General features: G+C 38.7%; 2 protein-coding genes across 2 annotated transcripts in view; one reads left to right on the forward strand and one right to left on the reverse strand.

The window, feature by feature from the left end:
* Positions 1-5,798: 5,798 nt before the first annotated feature.
* Positions 5,799-19,317, reverse strand: LOC139720121 (ADP-ribosylation factor-like protein 1). The gene is made up of 6 exons (XM_071631492.1): positions 19,225-19,317; positions 18,004-18,141; positions 14,015-14,096; positions 11,454-11,565; positions 9,476-9,654; positions 5,799-6,368 (listed from the first exon to the last, which is right to left on the reverse strand). Exons 1-6 carry the CDS (start codon positions 19,310-19,312, stop codon positions 6,341-6,343), a joined length of 627 nt encoding a protein of 208 aa, XP_071487593.1. The 5' UTR covers positions 19,313-19,317; the 3' UTR covers positions 5,799-6,340.
* Positions 19,318-22,532: 3,215 nt separating this feature from the next.
* LOC139720144 (uncharacterized) overlaps positions 22,533-23,952 on the forward strand; it is a 33,280-nt gene continuing 31,860 nt past the window's right edge. Inside the window, exon 1 of the mRNA XM_071631514.1 lies at positions 22,533-22,755. Coding sequence (XP_071487615.1) covers positions 22,650-22,755 — 106 coding nt within the window. The 5' untranslated portion in view covers positions 22,533-22,649. The remainder of the gene's footprint in view (positions 22,756-23,952) is intronic.

Genomic DNA, 23,952 nt, shown 5'->3' on the forward strand with positions numbered 1-23,952 from the left:
TTAATTGTAACTTCGAGAATATTTCCCTTTTTGTTACAAGTGAGGTATTTTCGAAAAAGGTTTTATTTTGCTGTATCTGAAGCGTTGATCTGAAGATGAATTTACTTCAGTGATTATAACGATTTACCTGTTTTGCGATGAAACTTTTCAAGCATTCTTGCAACTAAAATTACGTAGTTTTTCGCAACGGACCCACGTTTACTTGTCAGGGAGGCGAAATGAGAATGAATGGTGTGGAGGGTGGGGCTCGACCGATGCATGATTTGTGATCACATTGTTTGTAACGGATTTAACTGAGTTGTGACTCACCGCGGAGGGCGCAATCGCATATCGCACAAATACAGTGGGGCTCACACGGGTACAATTCCCCATACAGACGTGTATTAAAATTCAAAATTCAAAAAAATCTGTAAAATAGCTGGGAGAAATGGGGTGTTTCATCTTAATAGCCTGAAAGAGTGAGATATACCCTTTCATCAGTCAAATTTCCAAGGGGGTTTCTTCAGCTCAAACTCTGTCTAAAGGGTTTGCAAGGCCAGACTACGAGTTCTTTAATTTTTACTAAAAAAATTACATATTTTCTGTACATGCACCCAATCAATAGTCCCTTCAAATTAAATGAGAAAGGCTTTCATCTTCCAACCAAACTGCAGTTTTTAGAGGAATTCAATATCTACACCTATTTAGTCCCCCCCCCCCCCCAACCTGCATTTCAGATTTTTAATCAATTCTTTTCTCAATTAATTTCAGCATCTTTGGTACAATTTTGTAATGTGGTCATGGATATTTCGTTATATTTACAGGTGTGAGCCCAACAGTGGAGCATTGCGAGCATGCGCCTAACTTGTACTATTGAAATATTTGAATTTGCATTTGATTTGAATTGATTTTGTCTTTTACCCGACTGCTAAGAAAGAATTGAATGCTTATGAGCAGGCAACCACAGGACAACTGTCATTAAATCTATTACAGAATAAAACTGTACGCACACATTATCACAAATATCGTTAGAGGCACTGACTTCATGTGTCTACCATTTGCAGATAAAACAAAACCCAGCTTTAGTGCTTCAAAGTGAAGAGTTTGTTTGCAAAAAACCGATAAGTCCATATTTGCCAAATGGAGATATTCGTGATTAAAGGTCAAGAAAAATAAAGAAAATAATACAAAAATGTTTGCTTCTTTTGACCATAACTTCAAAAATATACCTTTATACGTAGTGACCAATATATCATTTAAAAGGTATTATTTTGTACTTTATGATAGGGACCGTACTTCAAAATCTTCAAAAATGGACTTATCGGTTTTTGCGAACAAACTCTTCAAGTAGTCCTAAAATGTGAGTTAGGGATAGAAACAACCAATGTAAATATGGTAATTAGTATAATTTATGTTAGTAAAACTGTTTCTAGAATAAACCGTCTACAGTTAGGATTTATTGAAAAAATTAGTGATATCTCCTCATATTTGTGGCTTTATTGAAAAATTTGTATATTATGGTAGGATGTTTTGTGATACATACATAAGCATCAAATGTGATTACTCGAAAATTCGCTAAACCATTGCTCCCAATGGCAGAAGGCTATAATCCTAACAGACAGCAGGTAAAAACACATTCAGTTGCCAAGCAAATTCATTCTATGTAATGATTGCTTTTTATTACATCATCCATGTTCCTTGCAAGAATTTGTACACAAATATCACACCATGTGGTGCCACACGTTCAATCTGTGACAAAGTTGAGAAATGTTTACATTTTTATACATCAGTCTACCCTCAATATAACTAGAAATGATACAGAAAGCAAATCAACAAGCCTGTCACATGGAATTCTATCACCATCGCCAATCTCAGTGGCGGATCCAGGGAGGACCGCACTGGGTGCCCACTTTACTTTTTTGTTAAAACAAAAGAAATAAAAAGAAAACATGGGGAAGGGGAATGTGCGCCCCTCTTTAATTTTTGTAAAGGCGCTCCCTCCCTCTTTACGGAATTCCTGGATCCGTCCCTGAATCTCCTCGTCCTTATGAAAGAAAACGTGACACCTACTGATGAAATTAACAGCGAATAAATAATCACTGCTTTACAATCATAATATATCTGACATTTCATTCAACATTTTGTCTTTGTCTATTATTCACAGAATACTCAAGGAACATGTAAAGTGCCACAGAATGACTTAAACCACACAAACCAGGCACTTCTTCTTTTCTCTTTCCTGTTGTTTTTATTGTTGTCTTTTTCATTCCAGCTTGGCAGAAAGTGAGATGATCAGGGTGGGGTATTGCTAGGTTGCTTTCTTGTTTTTGTTTTAGGCTTTTGTCATTACTAGAATCTATTATTGTCTTAGATCATGTTGAAGTGAAGCATATAACTATACACATAGTTTGGCATTGCTTGTCCATAGTGAATGGGTGTAACAATACCATATAAATTTGCTAATTAGAACTCAATCATTTGGATATCTAATTGTATTTGCAACAAACCGCTGTATTAACCTGTTGAGGACGAGTCCTGAGTATACTCAGGCAGGTGTCTATGGGAAATGCGTGTTGTAGCAAAATCAAACCGTCCTCAACGGGTTAATATGAAAAATAAAACATTAGAACATCTATTCATGTAGCATTTCACTATAGAAATCGCATCTCTATGATACGCCATAAATACCCCCATCATACCATCAAACCATTCATATTCTGTAGTCTACATAACATGGTTAACAAGAGTTCTGAGATAAGCGCCTTCATATGAATTTCATAGAACACAGACCACACAATCCTTTGATGAAAAGACTTCATGAACCTCAAGTTTCATCAACTAGTGATATTGTGAACTGTGTAACGATATTAACACAGCTCCTCGGCTGATCAAAGTAACGTAACAAAACGCCTGGTCCCATTCAATTTGCGGCAATGGCACATATCTTTACTCTTCATAAACAGTTATTACAAATAAATGTTCTAGATACTGTATTTACTGATAGGATTAACAACACTTGAAGGTTACAAAAGTTCATATCAAATGAGAAACAAATACATTTGCTTTTTTAAAAGACATTTATAGTTCTGCTTATATGATGACCAAAGTATTTTATCAATAGCCTTACTATATAATCTTTATTTAAAGTGTGGATCATCAAAACTCCTGCATTGCCAAAAGAGTAATATTTTAGATTATTGTCATTCTTATCAGTATTGTCCTGAAATTCTAGTGTTGCAATCTGTTTCGCTCTTCACAAATGCCTGGTAAAATATAATTTGAATGCAATGGATGAAAAAATCATCACACAAGAGAAACATGATAAAGAACAGGGGATCAGCACAAAGAACAGAAAACATCCAACAGTCTATTCACAGCCAAACATATCAAACAAAAATTGTGATTTAACTATAGTCTAGAGCATCAAGACTTACAGCAATAATTATTTGCACTTCCACTTTTTGTTCAAGCTGAAATGGTTGATCAAAGACATGCTGGCAAAAGAGAAGACCAACAGAATATTACAAGACTTGGTTAAATGAACAAATTATTCTTTGTTTTCCCCTTTTTCCTCTTCTGTGCAGGGTTCTGTAGAAGACCCCATGGGTAAAACACAACTCTCAGATTTTGAATACAGTAATCTTTTCTGTACTTACTTTCATCGCATCATAAGTTGATTCACCGTGATATTTCAACACCTTGCTGAAATTTCCGTTTCAAAGACAAACAGTTACTATTTAACATTATTACAAATAGAAACCTACAAAGTATGATAAAATATTAAATTTAAGATAAAACAAAACATTTAAGAACATGTATGTACAGACAGAAATCAATTTCATATGCAAGGTTTTCACACTGACATAAAGCCTCAACCCTCAGTCCCTGTTCACACTAGTAAGATAAGATCAATCTTCTGGAAGTGATTAAGGAATCCTGTTTAGACAGTATTCTCAGTGTCTGTGTGAGTATTTTTCTGTAAAAACAAGATTAAGTGGACTTGTTTGCATATCAGTTTATGGCAAATTTTCTGAAAACAAGACTAGCTTCCATACAATGATGTCATTCTGTTAGATGTAAAAGGGGTTGCAAGAAGTGGTCACACGACAAGACCTCAACAAGACCTCAATCTCAGAGTTCTTGTGGAAGGCATCCTGGTCTAGACGTGTAGCAACAATCATGGGAGAAAGTTCTATAAGAGGCTAATCTTCTAAAGATTGTCCATATCTCACAGATGTGAACGGGTCTTGCTACTTGTGCAGCCACTTCCAAAATATCACCAGAGATCAATCTCAAAACAATCTTTAACACATGGCATATCTAGCCCTTCAAATGAAACTAGCTTGATCTTTTATGATATAAAAGATCGGTGACACAACATTTGCTCCCGGACAATTGCTCCAGTCTTACTTTCCCTAGGATTTAGGGTTAGGGTTAAGGTTTAAATAGAGTTTTAAGTTTAGTTTGATGTGAGGATTAGGATTAGGGATAGGGATATGTTTGTGGGTAGAATTTTATGTTTGGCTTAGTGTGCAGATATTTCATGGGAGCAACTATTGCAGGAGCATATGTCCTGGAACCAAAAGATCAATATTATGTTTCCTATATAATTCATGGAGTATATACCAACTGATTAAGAGGTTGTTTTTTTTTTTTTCAACTTCAATCTGACAGTTGACTCCCACTATAATGAAGGTCTACGGACTGACAGTTTTTGTTTGTTATATTGAAATTGTGTTATAACCATACAAATACACAATGAAAAACATAGAGCCGATAATGTCTGGGCTTGAATTTTTACCTCATTATTACCGGAATTTCGTTATAACTATGTTTGTTGTATTGGAGTGCAGTGTATAGTGAGTGAAGGCAATATAGCCAAAGTTCTACACAATCAAACACAGACATTATGTGCTTTAAATAACACAATCAGCTCATACTCAACAGGTTAACATTTCCCTATACTATGTAGTCTTGGTTTCAGACCTCTCATTGGTAGATTAAATCAATATTTCCTCAGATATAACAACCTGAGGAACGATAAATAAATCAAATATTTACAGAATTGTAATCATTTATTTACCACAAACACAACCTGCAGTCTTTCAGTAATGCTGTAATTTAGTAAAGATACACAACTGGCAAACATATATCTTTTATAGCATACGACATGCACAATACTATGCCACACACGACAACTTCCACGTAAAGGGATTGTATAGTTTTGGTTGAGACCTAACTTCAGGTTTCTAACATTTTTTGGTGAGATAATGAGAAACCTGTTATGAAATATCAAAGAGCACGTCATTCTAAGAAGAGTTCAACATTTATTTGATGAAAATTGGTTTTGAAATGGCTCTGTACTATTTTCATAAGTGTTTTCTTGGTATCTCGCAAAAAGTTATATGCTCAATCCTCATCCCCACCAATACTATGCTATCCCTTAAGTTCTTGCTAGCCTTAAATGGATTTGTGCACCTGAATGTATATATATATAATTATATATATGTGCAGTCTGCCTAGCAATCAAGGAGTTAAAGTAAGCGATAATACAGAACAGGGGAAAAACAGGCTTACATGCAAAACATATAAAATATATACAATGGTCTCATATGAGACATTAAGGCCTCTTACTTCCCAAAATATTACAACTCAACTAACATCAGTCCCTTGACGGTTGTAAAAAGGTTTTTGAATTAACTGTCTTATAAAACTTAGATCTCTATCATGGCTTCATTTTCTAATGATCTGATGACAGGCAGACTACATCAGGGACCCGCGGACTGACTGGGAATTTTTTGGAAGAAGCGAGTTATTTGATTCTCAGCAACAAGGCCTATGAAACATAAGAAAGGGAAGTCCCCTCAGGCTGCTAAAAAAATGTTTTAGAAGTTGGCAATTATCAGTGAGGTACAGCACTATCAATAGCAACAGAAAGAAAAATGAATTTCCATTTACAAGTTCCATTCACGGTTTGCAGTGATACTGCCATCTCGTACTGCTGTACTGCACTTCTAATGACAACATTTATGCCAGGTGAAATCAGAGAAAATCATAGCATTGGAAAGAAAACTATAAAAAATCTAAATCATATATCAAGATTTTCTACTACTTCTTCACCTATTAAATACAATGTCTTACATACTTCAAGCTGAGATAGGTGGAAATGTGTGTAACTCTGAATTTGACAACTGTACAGGATAATGAGTAAAAAAGAAAAAAAGAAGAAAAAAAGTATTGTTCCTCTCTTATCTCTGGATATTCTGGAAATGGTTGAAGCAGGGAGGGTTGGAACCAACAACAGTAAAAACCTTGACGTAGAAATCGTCACATTCTTTGGAAGCACCAGAACTTTGTGTCATCACGACGACTTCAGCTCTTTTACAAGCCTGCACAAAGTATGGAGAAGAAACGAGAACAAAATAACCAAACAAGATATTAATCAATAATTAATGTTTCATGTGAATACTGTAAAAGTGGAAATTTTCGTGCATTTCGCGCAACCAGATGCTAGCGCAAAAATAAAAGCATTCATATATTTTTGCAAGTCATATACTGTATTCCAGTTGTTAATGTCCTGTGTCCGCGGATTTATAAAAACATGCAAAATTCATCTTACCCGGCAGAGTGAAAACAATTACTCGCACGACAATATCCACTTTTCCAGTATGACATCAACATTTTCATTTCACAAACAAATCTGTCTGAACAAGGTCATATCGAATTTGAGAGAAAAAAACTAACTGTATCAAATCAAGTTGTCAATTATCAATCCTGGTCACAAGGGAAATGTATCCCTTCATTTCTTTCTTTTGGGAGACCCCCCTTAATTAACAGAACAATATTCGTATTTGTCAATTTCGTATTAAGCATTTTGTGATGGATTTTGTACCTGCAAAATTGCTCAAAAGGTACACCAAAATGTGATGGAAATAAATCATGTTTAGAATTGACAATGTTTCAAATACTGTGCACCTTTCCCAGCAAAAGTGTGCACCAGATAAGATCATGGAATTTCAGCTCTAAAAATGCAAAAGTTCTCCTTTAAAGGCATTTATGTGTACATTCAAAAGTGTAGAAAAAGTTACACACATACATACAAGCTCATCAGGGAGAAGACACTGTTTATCATCGTCATGGCCCAATTTTAAAAATTCTTGAGCTTTGCTGACTAAACTGTGAAATCATGTTTAAATGGATGAAGCAGCATACAAGCATGTAAATGTTTGAAAATTATGATGTTACAGTTATTATAATATCTGACATGTTATATTGCCATGCTAGCAGAACATGTCCAAAATACTTTCTTATAACACTGAATATTGTCCCTAGATGCAAAGCTGAGCATCACGAATAGAATTTCTCTTTTTATAGCATAGTTATGATCATTTTCACACAATTAAAAAAAAAAATTATATTAACCCTATCTGAGCCAGGAACTTTGGACATTGTGTACTATTCTACATGGGGTTTAATCTGTTCACCTTTTGTGCACAGTGCACAAAAGGTGAACATACAGTTCATGTAAAGGACACTGTGAGCATGCAGGACCATGAAGCTGGGGGGGGGGGGGGGGGAATTTCATGAAGCATTTTGGTAAGATTTTTCTGCCAAACTGTTACAAGCTACGGAAATCCTTGCATCTGATTGGCATAGAGCAAATTTGTCCGACAACTTTGTTGGACAAAAAGCTTCATGAAATGCCCCCCAGATTTCATCTCCTCTCGGCCTGAAAACAGAGTTAACCCTTTCGATGCCAGGGTCTTTTGACAGTGTGTACAACTTTACGGGGTTTCCTGTGCCAATCAGAACTCTAAGTACACCATTTAAATTTTATCTATTTTTTATCCATCTCCAACATAATAAACAGCACATACGTATAAAATGTGGGAAAAAATAAGAAAGAGATTTCTACATGATTAGTCAGAAAGGATGATAAACGATGCTTTCAAGCAAAATGAATGAAAGCAAGACACACACACACACATACACATACATCGTACGCGTCTATGGTGGAAATCGAGGACATGTTTTACTCACAAGAATTTTACCCACTAACGGAGGACCTCTCTGCAAGTAGGAATCTGGTTAACCGAGGACTCATTCATATATTACCATACAACCGAGGACTTATTAATAGTAATGTTAATCGAGGACCTACAAACATGGAATGGTCTGCGAACCGAGGACGTCCTCGGTTTAAATGTAAAGTTTGTGTGTATGTCCTCGTTTTCCACAATGGGTACTGTAAGTGCACACAAATGCACACAAGTTACTACATGAGAAAATTTGACAGACAACAGCCTAGTAACAGGTGTCATCTTCAAATGAGACTTGTAATAAAAATACAGTTGTGTGTCAGACAAAGGCCACTGAATTCAAGGTTACAGATCTGACAGGAAAAAACAAATATTAAAGTATTCCTAGTAAATAGTGCATCTAGAGCACTATTTGTGATTGGTCAAACTTGTATCACATGACATTGATTGATTTGGTTACATTTCATGGTCGTGAACAACACTTAAAAAAAAAAAAATTCTTGTATGAAGGATATATCTAGCCTACATAAATTATTGTTAATTGATATTTACTGTAACACATGGTACACACTCTTTCATGATTCATTCTGGCCAATATACACTCAGAATGCATACTTAGCCCTCATGCAATTCTTTTACACCTTGGCATTTGGCTTCAGTGAAATCAAGTTGCACTTGGGCTAATTATGCATCTGTTGTGCATATGTGACCGTGCACCACAAAACAAACAAAAAGTCGCATCCCTTGATTTTACGTGAGGACTCTAAAAAGGCGAAACGGGGCAACCAAGTCAATCTTGAGTTTTTCATATTTTCTGAAAAAGCTATTCTTTGTCTACATTATTCTTAAGTTTAGGGTCATAATATGAATTGGAAAGTGTGTTTTCAGCAGCTTTTCTACAACCCACTTTTGTAGAGAAGTGTGATTACATGTAGGTAGGTCTTTAGAGGTCCCTTTTCACTTCTTGAAAATCTTCCACAGCCTTCACTTTCAACTCTAATAACTGTTGAAAGGATAGTGCTACCACCTTGAAAGTTGACTAATCATGGACAGAATGTGTTGATAGAGCATGATTAATTTCACCTTAATCTGATAATCCTTTCATTGCTATTTCTAAGGTGGTATAATACAGCCTGTCTTTTGTCCCTTTCATCACACAGCTAGCACAGCTAGCACAGCTTGGTAAAGATTTAGCATTTGAATAGACCCTTTACTTCAGAGCCTCTTTTCTCGCTTCACACTTTTCCAGAGCGTGTGCTTTCTTTCCAGTATTTTGACAGGTTAGAAGAGGCCAAATGAAATACATCATTCTAAAGCTTAGAATCTGCTCTTTCAATATCTACCCTTTCCCAAAAAAATTCATGCCTGGCGACTTTTTGTTGGTTTTGTGATGCAGGGTCACGTATAATCTAGTAAAGTGCATTCCTGATCATGTACTGTACATATAATATCCTCACCATTGCATTGCCTCATCAAGCCCCTCCCCCTTCAGTGCTGATGTCTTGAAGATCTGGTAATTCCTATTGCGGAGGGCTGGTAACCCGAGGGCGTTGGCCACCTCAGAGGGCGACATTGCCCCTTCCATGTCCTGCTTGTTGGCGAAGACCAGCAGCATGGCTTTCTTCAGCTCTTCTTCCTGAACAAATACAACAAACACAACAAAGTACATTATGGACTCTGTTCTACAACGCCATGAGTATCTTTTTAGGTAGAATGAGCACTTCATAAGAGTCTCTCTATTATTATTATTATTATTATTATCATTATTATTATAATTATTATTATCATTATTATTATTATTATTATTATTATTATTATTATCATTATTACTATTATTATTATTGTTTTTATTATCATTATTATTATTATTATTATTATTATTATCATTATTATTATCATTATCATTATTACTATTATTATTATTATCATTATTAAGTGGACTATGGGATGGAAAAAGGACAATCATGCATCATATCCATCTGCTATGTGCACTTCCTGTCGACAGACCCACAGAAACAAACATTTCATGAGAGTGAAGGTACACAGGATACAAATGTTCGTCACTCTGTACCGTGCCCTGATTTTAATGAAAAGTTTTCTGTCCACGTTCTTGCTGTGATTTGGGGGCAGCAAATGTCTAAATGCATGTTATCTAAATGAAATTTGATGTGAATGTATATAGTTTGGAATAATATGTAATTCATGTGAGTTTGTCCAGGAATATTGTCTGGGTTTGGAAGTCCTCATTTTCCTCGTTACAAGCTCTGCTTCTTTTGGGGTCCCAAACCATTCATTATTCTTAATGCTGTATCCCTTTGTAAAATGTCAAATGTTTAATGAATTGGTTAAATAAACTTTAAACTTGAAACTTATTACATTGAAAAAAAAAATCACAGTGAGATCACATCTGGATAAAGGGAGGCCAGATAGGAGAGGTCGGACTGTAAAATGAGGAATGTATGCGTGCATTTTAATTTTGTGAATTTCGTGAGAGCCAAGATTCGCGAAATTAAAATGCGTGTGAAAGTTCTTTTCTACACTACACACATTGAATGTTAAGGCAACTCGCAAAAATTTCATGCCGCGAAAATATTGTGTTTTACAGTAAACAAATTAGTCTGACAAACACATTTTCAAATGAATAAATAAAAAAAAATAATTTCAGATAAAAAATGAGGCATAACTGTAATAGCTCTCAGAAACAAAATGTCTGCAGTCATAAATCTGCTATTTCACTATCACAAATTATCAATGTAAAAATTTAGCAATGCCCAATTACTCAGAATTAACAAAATGCGTATACATATGTACAAACAGGACGACATTGTGAATGGCTGCAAAACTGTATGCAATGTCAAAGATAGACACTCTAAAACTTTTCCATATGCAGCACCTGAATTACCTAGCTCTCAATATCAAAGAAATATTGTTACTGCAGCAATCAAACTCTTTTTCCTGTGTTACCAACATGACACAGCCATTTCAGTAGGACAGCGACGAGGCACAAAGTTGGCCTGTACCAACCTACAGGTTACTGGAAGTAGGTATCTAATGGTGACATCACCGGGGGTGGAAATAAAAGCTTGCCAACTTTCACTTTGAGATTCTTCTCGGGTAAACATAGATCTCAGTAAACTATACAGCTGTAGTTCTACCATTTTCTGTTGACAGATTCACCTACCCCTGCCATACTTCCTTCCAACAGACTGGTTTTGATGTTTCACTTTTCTTTATTCTTTACGGTTTAATTCCTTCAGTTGTTCAATGGACAGAATGACTAAAGATATTAAACCGAAGGGCACATTGTCCTGAACTTTACATTTCTGCATGATTGAAGGCAGAAGTGCAAAAAATATTTGACACAATGCAACATGGAACATGTGGAGGATTCATTTGTGCTCTTTGACATATTCTAATGGGGAATAAAATACTTACCTCTAACATTGCTACTAATTCTGATTTGGAGATCCCTATTCTATCTCGGTCGCAGCTGTCTACAACATAGATGATGGCGTCTGTGTTTGAATAATAGCATCTCCAGTAAGGCCTGTTTGGGGGGGGGGGGGGGTGAGAAAGAGAGGGAGAGATAAATATGACTAAACGACCATCAAATTTATAAAGACATATTTACTGCATTCTCCACTTTATCTTCAAATCAGTCAAATGAATTAATTTAAACATCAATCATTAATTTCCATACAGCATCCATCTGTATACAACCCTGTATGTCCCTGTGTTTGTGAGAACAAACATATCAAACTTTGCATAAACACACAAATATTTATTTACAGAATGCTGCATACTGCCACTGGTCCAAAAGTCAAGGATCAGAAAAATCACTGTCAGACCAGTAATTTTTTGAGGAATGGAGCAGTAAAAAATGGAAAACCTGGGTACCTGCTGGTCCGACAGACAGGTTGGACCAGTAGAAAAAACAAGAGACCCGTGGGTCTAGCGCTCACCTGAGTATCGCAAGTTCACCTTTCACGCAGTCACTAATCTAAATTATTCACAGCTCTACCAAAATTTGACGAGGCATTCTCAAGTGGAAGATGAAAATGTACAATAAGGGCCCAATTTTTTCAAGATTCCTTAATTTGGGGGAATTGGGGCCCCCTGGGGCCCTCTGGGTGGGGCATGGTGCCCAGTTTGATAAATTGAGATCCTGACCACCTAGGGATGCTACCTGCCAAGTTTGACAAAAATCCATCATGAGGTTTTCAGGAAGAAGATGAAAATGTACAATTCAGGCCTCCATTTGGACCCTTCCAACCACCCCCCCCCCCCACCCCCAAGAGGGGCACCCCTGGATCTCCTATGAACAAACTTGAAACTAGTCATTACTGTACTCACTCATAGTATTATCTCAGCTCTATAACTTCTGATTCTAGAGAAGATTTTTAAAGATTCCTTCATTTGGGGGGTTTGGGCCCCCTGGGGGCCCCCTGGGTGGGGCATGGTGCCCATTTTAACAAATTGAGATCCTAACCCCCTAGGGATGCTACCTGCCAAGTTTGGTGAAAATGGGTCATGGGGTTCTCAAGAAGAAGATAAAAATGTACAATTTAGGCCCCATTAGGACCCCTCCTCACCCCCACCCCCCCCCACCCCCTGGGTCCAAAGGGGGGCACCCCTGATTCTGCCATGAACAAACTTGAAACTACAGTCATCAATGTGCTAACTCATAGTATTAACCTAGCTCTATCACTTCTGGTTCTAGAGAAGAAGATTTTTGCGGATTCCTTAATTTTGGGGGGTTTGGGCCCCCTGGGGGCCCCCTGGGTGGGTCATGGTGCCCATTTTAACAAATGGAGTTCCTAACCCCCTAGGGATGCTACCTGCCAAGTTTGGTGAAAATGGGTCATGGAGTTCTCAAGAAGAAGATGAAAATGTACAATTTAGGCCCCATTAGAACCCTTCCCCACCCCCCTCCCCTGGGTCCCAAGGGGGGCACCCCTGATTCTGCCATGAACAAACTTGAAACTACAGTCATCAATGTACTAACTCATATTATTAACTTAGCTCTATCACTTCTGGTTCTAGAGAAGAAGATTTTTACAGATTCCTTAATTTTGGGGGGTTTGGGCCCCCCTGGGGGCCCCCTGGGTGGGGCATGGTGCCCATTTTAACAAATTGAGTTCCTAACCCCCTAGGGATGCTACCTGCCAAGTTTGATGAAAATCGGTCTTGGGGTTTTCAAGAAGAAGATGAAAATGTAAAAAGTTTACGCACGACGCACGACGGACGACGGACGACGGACGACGGACGACGGACGACGGACGACGGACGACGGACGACGCACGACGCACGACGCACGACGGACGCCGGACGAAGGGCGATCGCAATAGCTCACTTGAGCCTTTGGCTCAGGTGAGCTAAAAATGGGTTAGTGTGCAGCCCTGATCAACATAACATGTGTATACAATGCATATAAAACTAGAAAAGCACTCTGAGAGCGCAGACCTCCGCCAAGCAGCTGCTTTCCACCGATGATCTTGCTCTTCCATGGAGATCAGTGATTTTCACCCATCCATGCATCGTGAAAAATTTCCCAATAAGAGTATAGAAGCCTTTGTTACGTCAGAAACCCTCAGCTGCGTGGTGCGTCTCACCCTAGCAGAAACTAGAGCACACACTTGAGTGCGCCTATGAAAATCTCAAATATGTGCAGCTTGAACTCCTATTAAAGTTCATTGACCCTACCTGCCAAAATATAAAAAAATCCTATGTAAAATCGATGAAAATTTCTGGATCACTACCAAAATATTCATCTGTTCCTTGGGTCATTCTCAACCTTTCCTACAAGTTTCATCTAAATCTGTGCAGAACTTTTTGATTTATTTTCACACGGACAAACAAACAAACCAACGGTAATGAAAACATAACCTCCTCCCTTGGCGGAAGTTAAGATGTGCACATATAGATCAACAAACAGTGAATGATATTGAAAGCAATGGACAAACCTTCTACAGAAATCAAGTTTGTTTGACTCTCACCTTATACTTGTCTGTCCACCAAGATCCCACACCTGGAATTTCAGATTCTCATATGTGACAGTTTCAACATTGAAACCAATTGCTGCACAGATATGGGGAGGGGGCGGGGGAGGGGGTAGGGTGGAGGGTGGGAAGAAAGTACAGAAAAGAAGGAAAGAGAACAAGATAAGGACAGACATCTTTGAGCTACAGCGTTTCATATTCAAACACGTTGCCCCGAGGGAACATTAACAATTATTCAAAACTAAAACATAATCACCTGATAATATACATATAGTGAATGGTCAGGAGTGCAAAATTTTGTTCCATTGCACGAGTAAAGACCATACACTATTTGTTTTATACAACACCTTGAACATCAACAGATGAGGTCCACACAGATTCCTGAATTGAGCACAAAAATGGCAACCATTTTCCATGAAAGACGAATGAGTAGCCGCACAATCACAGTCACCATGTACGTACAGTACTTGTATGTAAGCGAAACCGATCGGTTGAAGTTGTTTATAAAAATGACTGACAAAAGTACATACACACTTACTTTAAATGTATTCATAAGCGCGCTTGTAATTGTTGAGTGCAAGCGCCAAATGTTTGTTTACTGTGACATCAGAGCCATGCAATGGAACAAAAACTTTGAGTCAATCGTGAGTTTCATACGGGAGTCAATGGAAATAGGTGATGTCAGGTATGCGCTATCTATTTCTGCTCAAACGAAATTGCATGGCTGACAGCCACAGCGTGTGATGGAACTTTTAACTAAATGTCACGTGATGGGCAATCGACCAATTGGATAGCTACATTCTTTTTAGGTGTTGTATAATTTACTTTGTTTTCAGGGGCGTCACCAGCTTTTTTTCAAGGGGGGTGCGTTTTGACCCTAATGTAACGATTTTTTTTTTTGACAGACATTTGGAATATATAGGAAGCTCTCAATCCCTAGACTTTTACTGTTTTTGAGGGAAACCAAGCGGGGAAAGGGCACTGGCGTAGCTAGGATTTCATCTGGGGGGGGGGGGGTGTTAGTATGCGAGGGAGCGAGCAAGGGGGGGGGGGAGAGGGTGTGGAAGTGCCTGTTGTCCCCCCCCCCCCCCCCCCCCCCCCCCCCACGGTGAGAACTTTTTGCATTTTGATGTTGTAAATGGTGCAATTTGATGCAGGCTCTTTGCGTGTTTTTATCGACTTGAAACAGTCCCACTTGTTTAAGGTAGCAGTACATTTTGATGGAATTTGTTGTTGAACAATGTGCCTATAAACTATATCATTTCAATAAACTTCTTGCATTGATTCTTACAGCTACACTAAAATGTCATGAACGCGACCGAGCCCGAGCAAGCGGAGAGAGCGAGGGGGATTTGATGCATGTTTTGCTTGTTTTATTGACTTGAAACAGTCCCACTTGTTTAAAGTAAAGCAGTATATTTTGATGTAGATTATTATCATCGAACAATTTGCCTATAAAATGGTATCATCCAAATAAACTTCTTGTTTTAATATTTACACTGAATATCATGAACGCGGCCAAGCAAGAGCGAGAGGAGTGAGCGAGGGGGAGGATGTGGGAGGGAGTGTCCTCCTCCCACGGTGAGCACTTTTTGCATTTTGATGTTGTAAATGGTGCAATTTGATGCAGGTATTTTGCGTGTTTTATCGACTTGAAACAGTCCCACTTGCTTAAGGTATCAGTACATTTTGAAGTAAATTGTTATTGAACAATTTGCCTATAAAAGGTATAATTCAAATAAACTTCTAGTAATAATTCTTACACTGATGTCATGAACGCGACCGAGCCCGAACAAGCGGAACGAGCAAGGGGGAGGTTGTGGGAGGGGTTTGGCCCCTATAAATGGATTATGGAATGACGGTGTGAAACTACAAATTACTGGCAGCAATATCGGGAGAATGGCTTAACGATTACATGCGAGCGAGCGGAGCGAGCGAGCTTTAAAATTGTGACATTTTACAGTCCCAAAACTGCCGTTTGTAGCCATATTTTTTTGCTTTGGAAATTAAGGGGGGGGCGCACCGGGCGCAACTGCTGGCAATTACTGGCAGCAACATCAGGTGAATGGCATAACGATTAAATGCGCGTAAGCGAAGAGAGCGAGCTTGAAAATTTGTGACATTTTACAGTAAAAAAAAAAACTACCATTTGGAGCTATATTTTTTCGCTTTGGAAATAAAGGGGGAGGGCGCACCGGGCGCAACTGCCGGCAGTTACTGGCAGCAACATCGGGAGAAAGGCATAACAATTAAATGCAAGCGAGCTTGAATATTTTGACATTTTACAGTAAAAAAAAAAAAAAAAAAAAAAACCTGCCGTTTGTTGCTATATTTTTTCGCTTTGGAATTTAAGGGGGCGCATCGGGCGCAACTCCTAGCAATTACTGGCAGCAATATCAGGAGAGCATAAAGATTACATGCGAGCGAGCGGAGCGAGCGAGCTTGAAAATTTTACATTTTACAGTCAAAAAGCTGCCGTTCTTATAGTCATATTTTTTCGCTTTGGAAATCAAGGGAGGGGGGCGCACCGGGCGGAACTGCTGGCAGTTACTGGCAGCAACATCAGGTGAATTGCATAACGATTAAATGCGAGCGAGCGAAGAGAGCGAGCTTGAAAATTTTGACATTTTACAGTAGAAAACCTGCCGTTTGTTGCTATATTTTTTCGCTTTGGCATTTTAAGGGGGTGCATCGGGCGCAACTCCTAGCAATATCAGGAGAGCATAACGATTACATGCGAGCGAGCGGAGCGAGCGAGCTTGAAAATTTTACATTTTACAGTCCAAAAGCTGCCGTTCTTAGCCATATTTTTTCGCTTTGGAAATCAAGGGAGGGGGGCGCACCGGGCGCAACTGCAGACAATTACTGGCAGTAACATCAGGGGAATTGCATAAAGATTAAATGCGAGCGAGCTTGAAAATTTTGACATTTTACAGTCCAAAAACTGCCGTTTGAAGCTACAAAATGTATATCTTTTTTGCTTTCGAAATTAAGGGGGCGCACCAGGCACAACTGCTGGCAATTACTGGCAGCAATATCAGGAGAATTTAAATGCGAGCGAGCGGAGCGAGCGAGCTTGAAAATTGTGACATTTTACAGTCCAAAAACTGCCGTTTGTATATTATAGCTATATATATATTTTTTTTTTGCATTAAGGGGGGGGGGGCGCACCGGCTGGAACCGGCTGGAACCGGCTGCAATTACTGGCAGCAACTTCAGGAGAATGGCATTACGACTAAATGCCAGCGAGCGGAGCGAGCGACCTTGAAAATTTCGACATTTTACAGTCCAAAAACTGCCGTTTGTAGCTATACTTTTTTCGCTTTAGAAATTAAGAGGGGTCGGGGGGCGGGGGGGGGGGGGGGGGGGACGCCCGGTGCGCCCCTCCCCCTGGATCCACCACTGGTAGTCAGGGGTGTCGGTTTATGTTCATGACTGGGGGAGGTATGACCAGCGAGGTGGCGTCGAAGTGACCAAGCATGGGAAGGATGTCCAAAATCTATCTAAATAGTAAACACTGTATAGAATACACCAACTTGTATGAGTAGATATGTATAAAATCAGTGCTGCCAGAACCAGGGTTGCGAATTGTTTTTGCCCACGATTTTTTTTTTTTTTTTTTTTTTGTCCCGGATGCAAAAAAAAAAAAAAAAAAAGATAGATATTAATTATCATTTAAGGTCCGGCGTTGAGGTCGCTCGCAGACTGATTTTTTTTTTTTTTTTTTTTTTTTTTTTAGGATCTGAAGGGGGGTGCGTTCGCACCCAACGCACCCCCCCTGGTGACGCCCATGGTTTTTGGATATCTTAGCCACTTCTATTCATGATTTTCATCAAATAAATTTTGAATTCCTCTTAGAGTTGTATGCTCTACAATATTTCATTAAGTGGTTTCTATGCATCTTGCAAAATGCTGAATCCTCAACTCAACCAATACTATACCATCCCTTTAAAAAATCAGGGGACAAGGAAAAGAGGTTGACTCACTTGGTATCGTCGTGACAACTTCTCCAACCTGTAGTCTGTAGAGAATGGTGGTTTTCCCTGCGCCGTCTAGACCAAGGATCAGAATGCGCATTTCTTTTGACCCAAAGAGGCCACTAAATATATTTGAAAAGAAATTCCCTGCAAGAAAAAAAAAAAAAGGGGGGGGGGGTAACTTTACACACCTGCAGCACCACTCACTGATACAGCATAATTACAAAAGAGCAAATTTCCTTTCACAATAAAAACTCTGAAACGGATCAATACAATACTCTGGAAGGTGTACAGTTCACTATTATAGACATCCCCTCTAATACTACTCATGGCTGATTCTATTAATACTTTTTTGTTGCTGTTTTGTAATAATGTGCATCTTAACATGCATACTGAGCATCTAGAGCACTAAATGACTATTGCCTTGTCTACTACATGATGTGATGAAACTGGATTCAGATTTACCACAATCGCAATTTAAGACAGCATTTTTCTGATTAGAATCTAATAATTTAATCTAAATTGGCTTAACTATCTGTCTGTCTTGTGACATGCATGTAAATTACAGATAGTGTTGCTTTGGTTTCTAATCTAGAGTTAGAGTTCCAATGCAATCAATGCAATCATGCAATGGCGATGTCCCTAGCTAGCCTATTGTGATCCATAGACACCCTTGTTCTAGAAGTTTGTCCTTATTATGACATGATTTAAGGGAGAACATGGTTTACTTTGTAAAGTTTAATTTAACTAATACATGTAGATCTAGATCTAGACCTATTCTACATAATATGATAAATTTAAAATAAAAAATCAAATTCGAAATGCATGTTCTTCATTTCAGGACATGCAACAATCACGACAATTGGGACAGGACAGGACACGATTAATAATAGACTTTAAAGTATGAAATGCTTTATAGTGATCATTGTGTATGCAGCTGCAAAGATACTTTTGAAAAGATACATGCCTACTTATTATTCCACTGCTTCCAATATTACCGTAATAGTTAAATACTTTTGTTCTTATCGCTATTGTGCAAGTAACAGAACAAAATTTTGCAGGTGTGGGACTAGGACAAATCCCTCGCAAATCTGTCGTGAAATATACAAAGACAATACACACCTAGATGTATGTATACGACGATCAAACAAATAAAATATACGTTAGATTTTACAGAAACTTAAAAATCGTCAAAATATAGCATGAAATTGGAGAAAAGTGTGTTCTTACCCATGTTTTGGCTGTGACTATATGCGGCATACGCGTAATCTTCGACGTGTACAACTTCTAGCACGGCCTGCGTGACCTTCGACGTCATGCATGTCATTTGACCCCTTCCGTTCATTCCACGTTGTTGATATCTTGTCGGTAGTCCACGTAGAATCCCCATCCCATACGTCCAGAGTTTGCGTGTTATTCTACGTGACAGTCTCGAATGTCTTTCAAACCATCCAGCTTGTACACCATCTTAATACATTCAAAGGCCGTGCTTGTAGTGGAAATATGATTCATGTCCTTGTGGAACCGAGAAAGAACACGAATTGATAAACTACTAGCATGCTAGTTAGAGAAATACAATGTATATGCTTTCAATCAAAAAGCCGCCTGACGCGCGTTGGCAGAAGTAGAACGCGAAGATGCGGTACATTGAGGAGCGTATTTGCTTTGGTTGCGAGTACAAAGTGTAGGCCTATAGTTGGTTAATTTTTGAAATAACATATTTACTTAAAAAGAGGAATTAATATGTTTACAAAGTGACGCAAGAATTTGTAAAAATTAATGATAGCTTGAGTAGATACAGATTCCATGCACTCAAAGGCCTACTTTTTTTTTTATTGCTTTCATTGGGAAACAGTTCAGTCTATTATTTTCATGTATGTGACATGATTAAGAAGTAGCACATTCACACTTTGATATTCAGATGAATTTGTATGTTTTTAAGCGCGGAGGTTCATGCAATTGGTTGAAATGTAAATACGGTTTGGTTGTTATTGTTGTTGTTGTTGTTTTGGGGGGAAATTTAGATTGAGATACAAATTGTAATATCGAGCTCTATGTTGAATTTGATATAGGCCTATATTTTTTTTTTTTTGTAAAGCACAATATGATTAAACTGTTGTGTAATCATCCCCTTTTTCTTTACCTCCGCCAAGGGAAGTGGTTATTTTTTCATTACCGTTTGTTTGTTTGTTAGTTAGTTTGTTCGTGTGCAAAATAACTCAAAAAGTAATTAACAGATTTGAATGAAACTTGCTGGAAAGGTTTATGATACAAGTAACAGATGATTAAATTTTGGTAGTGATCCGAGAATTTGTTTTATTTTATTTATTTATTTATTTATTTATTTTTTTTTTTTTTGGGGGGGGGAGAATTTATGGAGGATTTTTGATATTTTGGCAGGTAGGGTCAAGGAACTTGGCAGTTCAGGCTGCGTGTATTATATTGAGTATATTCAGCGCAAAGAACAAAGACCTTATACTGCGCTAGAAAGTTTCATTCTTTTCTTTTTTCTAGTGCCACTTCCGGGGTTAAAAAAATAGTGGGGGTCAGGGGGCCCAAAGTGGTGCCAAGTGGTGGCACCATATTGTATTCCTATATGTACCGCCCTTGCAAAAAGTGGGGGGGGGGGGGAGGGGGGTTAGTGGAAAGTATGGAAGGTGGAACCATGGGGGGGGGGGGCGAGCGCCGCCCCCCCCCCCCCACATGGTTCCACCTTCCATACTTTCCACTGGATTGTCGATGTTACCACTGAGCTAAAAACACCCCAGAACGATGATTTTTTTTCCATTAAGTTTTATCATGTTAGTAGGGGCCTATTATCAGTAATTTATCCTGCTTATAGTTGATATGAAATATTACATTCAAGATAGAATGACTCTCAGACTAGGTGTATCAATACAACCACTTGTCACCCGTTGAGTATTTGAATTCTCACTCACAAGTGTCTTTGGTAGTAGTCCATTCGCGCCCAATTCTTTTAGATGTGTCCTATAGGCCTATGCCATTGCTCGGCTGGCCCCTACGTTGCCTAAGAAATTAAAAGGACACCCAAACATAAATATGGATTGAGTGAAAGCAGCTCAACATTAGTAGAACACATCAGCGAAAGTTTGAGGAAAATTGGACAATCGATGCAAAAGCTATGAATTTTTAAATTTTGGTGTTGGAACCGCTAGATAAGGAGACAACTCGAGTTTATACCATCATGTGTGGACAATAGAACATAGGTCTATATGTATATAAAGAAAATTCAACATGCTTTCACTTTTCTAGCGTAATGAAAGAGCACGTGACTAACCGTTTTCAGAAAGCATGCGGGGGAATAATTACTACCCTTAACATTATGCCAATATCAAGTTGATGTATGTGTAATTTCAATGAAAAATGAATTTTGTGGAATTCTCTTTATATTTTCTTTATAATTTTTGTCCACATATGACGTCATGAACTCTAGTAGTCTCCTTATCCAGTCATTCTCAACACCAACATTTTAAAAAATAATAACTTTTTTTTTCATCGATTGTCCGATTTTCCTCAAACTTTCACTGATGTGTTCTACTAACGTTGCTGGTTACACTCACTCCACATTACTCGTTGAGTTTTGGTTTCCTTTTTAAGTAATTTTAAATTCTTAATCGAAATCTTTAGTTTACTGGTATGCCTAGTTGTATAGGGCCTATTCATACCAAATTATGGTGATCATTACATGGTTGCTGAACTCTCTCTCTCTCTCTCTCTCTCTCTCTCTCTTTTTTTTGGGGGGGGGGGGGGAGGGGACAAGGCTAATGCTCCTTGTTGGCTTAGAGACAATGCCCCCCCCCCCCCCCCCCCTTCGGCTTTAAAAGATCCGGGTGGATCCTTCGTGATGTCATGACGTTTTGTTGCAGCGCTTCTTTTCCTCACTTTCTTCCTCTTTCCTTTTTTATTTTTATTTATTTTTGTTTTGTTTTGTTTTTTTACAGCGAACAATCGGTTCCGCGGCTGTTAATTTTGGTCGCATATCGGATATCCTAAATTTAGATAAAAGCTAAAAGTGCTTTGGGCTTCGTGTAACACTGTTTCATTTTAATAGGCCGTGTAGCTAGGCCTGTTTATAAGTACCTTTCTTTTTCCAACACAGAAAAAACAAAACAAATATGATTCCCATAACGTGTAGTGCGCTGGTGTAAGATCTACACAGAGTTTAGACGCAATTGTTTAATGATGAGACGATAAGCTACAGTACATCTTTTTCACGGTTTTCATTTTTTTTTTTTTTTTTTTTGAATACAAGCTGGGAATGTTCTCGACAAAATTTCCGGTATTGGGTGAGATACGCGCTGTCCGTGCAGAAGGGGAAACCCCACACGTGTGCCCGCCCCTGAAGAGCGCCATGCACAGCGCGGTAAGCTCTTATCTCGTGTAATCCTCAATGCGAGCATGCCAAGAGCTAATAGATTTGTGCATTGTGTGATAGATGTACCATTGATCACCACAGACTTGGACACCCATGCGATACACACGCGCATGCGGTTATGCATGTACTGTGTACACACGCAATTGCAAGCAACCAACAATCGTACATGTACGTAAGCTGTGCGAATTTAGAGAGAAGAGACGAATGCTTGTGAACCGTAGTTTGTCCATGTTATTGCTTGCCTTGTAAATCATCCAAAATGGCTCAACTATTTGTTGGACGGTTGAGTAAAAGTACTCGACAGCGAGACATCGAGGACACTTTCAGCTATTATGGACCCATGACAAGATGCGAACTGAAATACGGTGAGCTTCATGTATTGAGGAAGTGTGGAGGTAAAATTTCTGGGCCTCTCGGGGAGGTAGCGTGCGATGAATAGTCTGTGTGTGTGTGGTTAGCCGTGCCATGCGCTCATAATGATAGCTTCGCTTCGCTGTACAACATGGCCCGGGCAATTTTATGCATGTAGGATGTATTTTATGCATCACGATCGAGCACAATATAGCTTTAATGATATTAATTGCTTTGTACTCGAGCAAGATGAGTGTTCGAGGATGCTTTCCGCCATTCAATCCTGTCATCATGGTCATGTCCAGCTGTATCTCCTACAAATACATCATTGATGTACTGCAATCCAATTGATGTCATGGCCATGCCGATGGGAATGCTGACAGTTCCAAAACATTGTCATGGTTTGAGGTGCGTTCCCAGACGCGTTGATGAAAATGATGGTGTGTGTAAATTTATGCGGCATGCCCTGCCTGGCCTAGCGCCTGGCTTGCCATAAAACTCTTTGTCTTGACACCTCACCCCCATTTTTGTATGATTATAACAATCTTTGAAACAGTTTGTCTATGACTATGTTGCAATTTATTTGAACTTGCAACAGTTTTGCAAGTGTCAGTTCAAGAGTAGCCCGACCAGATAGACACAGTGCAACACTTCAGCTCCAGTGACTTGTGTACGACTTGATGGTGACAAGGCTGTGTATGAATGATTATAGTTCAGGAGTAGATTCTACCTTCTTACTATTTTGTCTTTCACTTCTCAGAAGAATAGTGTCTTCAAACATTTGGTGCTAAGAAATAATGTATAAATTTGCCTGCATCGATCGACTCGAAAATATAAACAGCGTCAGTACACGTACATGTAGATCTAACGTTAAGTAGATCATAGAAGTGGTTGCAGAACATTTTTGTTTGTTTGCTTGTTTAGGGGAGGGGGAAGGGTGTGGGAGGGACTGGGCAGAAGTGCTGTTGGGATCAAGGGTGCACTGGTAGGAGTGGGTGCTCCCTTTCTTCCTAGCACTCCACCCACTTCAAGTTCTGCAGAAAGAATCTCAGCACAGAGCCTTCCTTCCAAAGTATCATGGTCTCTGGTGATGACCTCAAAATGATAATGAAATTTACATTGACTTTTAGGGACCTTCAGAATATGATATTTTTGCATGTCTCAGCCTCCCTAAATTGTCATTATGGAATAATTCCCCTTTGCTCATGAAT

This window comes from Diadema antillarum, unplaced genomic scaffold, assembly GCF_040938485.1.
Source record: "Diadema antillarum isolate AM-2024a unplaced genomic scaffold, OU_Dant_1.0 scf00000122, whole genome shotgun sequence".
NCBI classification, from domain to species: domain Eukaryota; kingdom Metazoa; phylum Echinodermata; class Echinoidea; order Diadematoida; family Diadematidae; genus Diadema; species Diadema antillarum.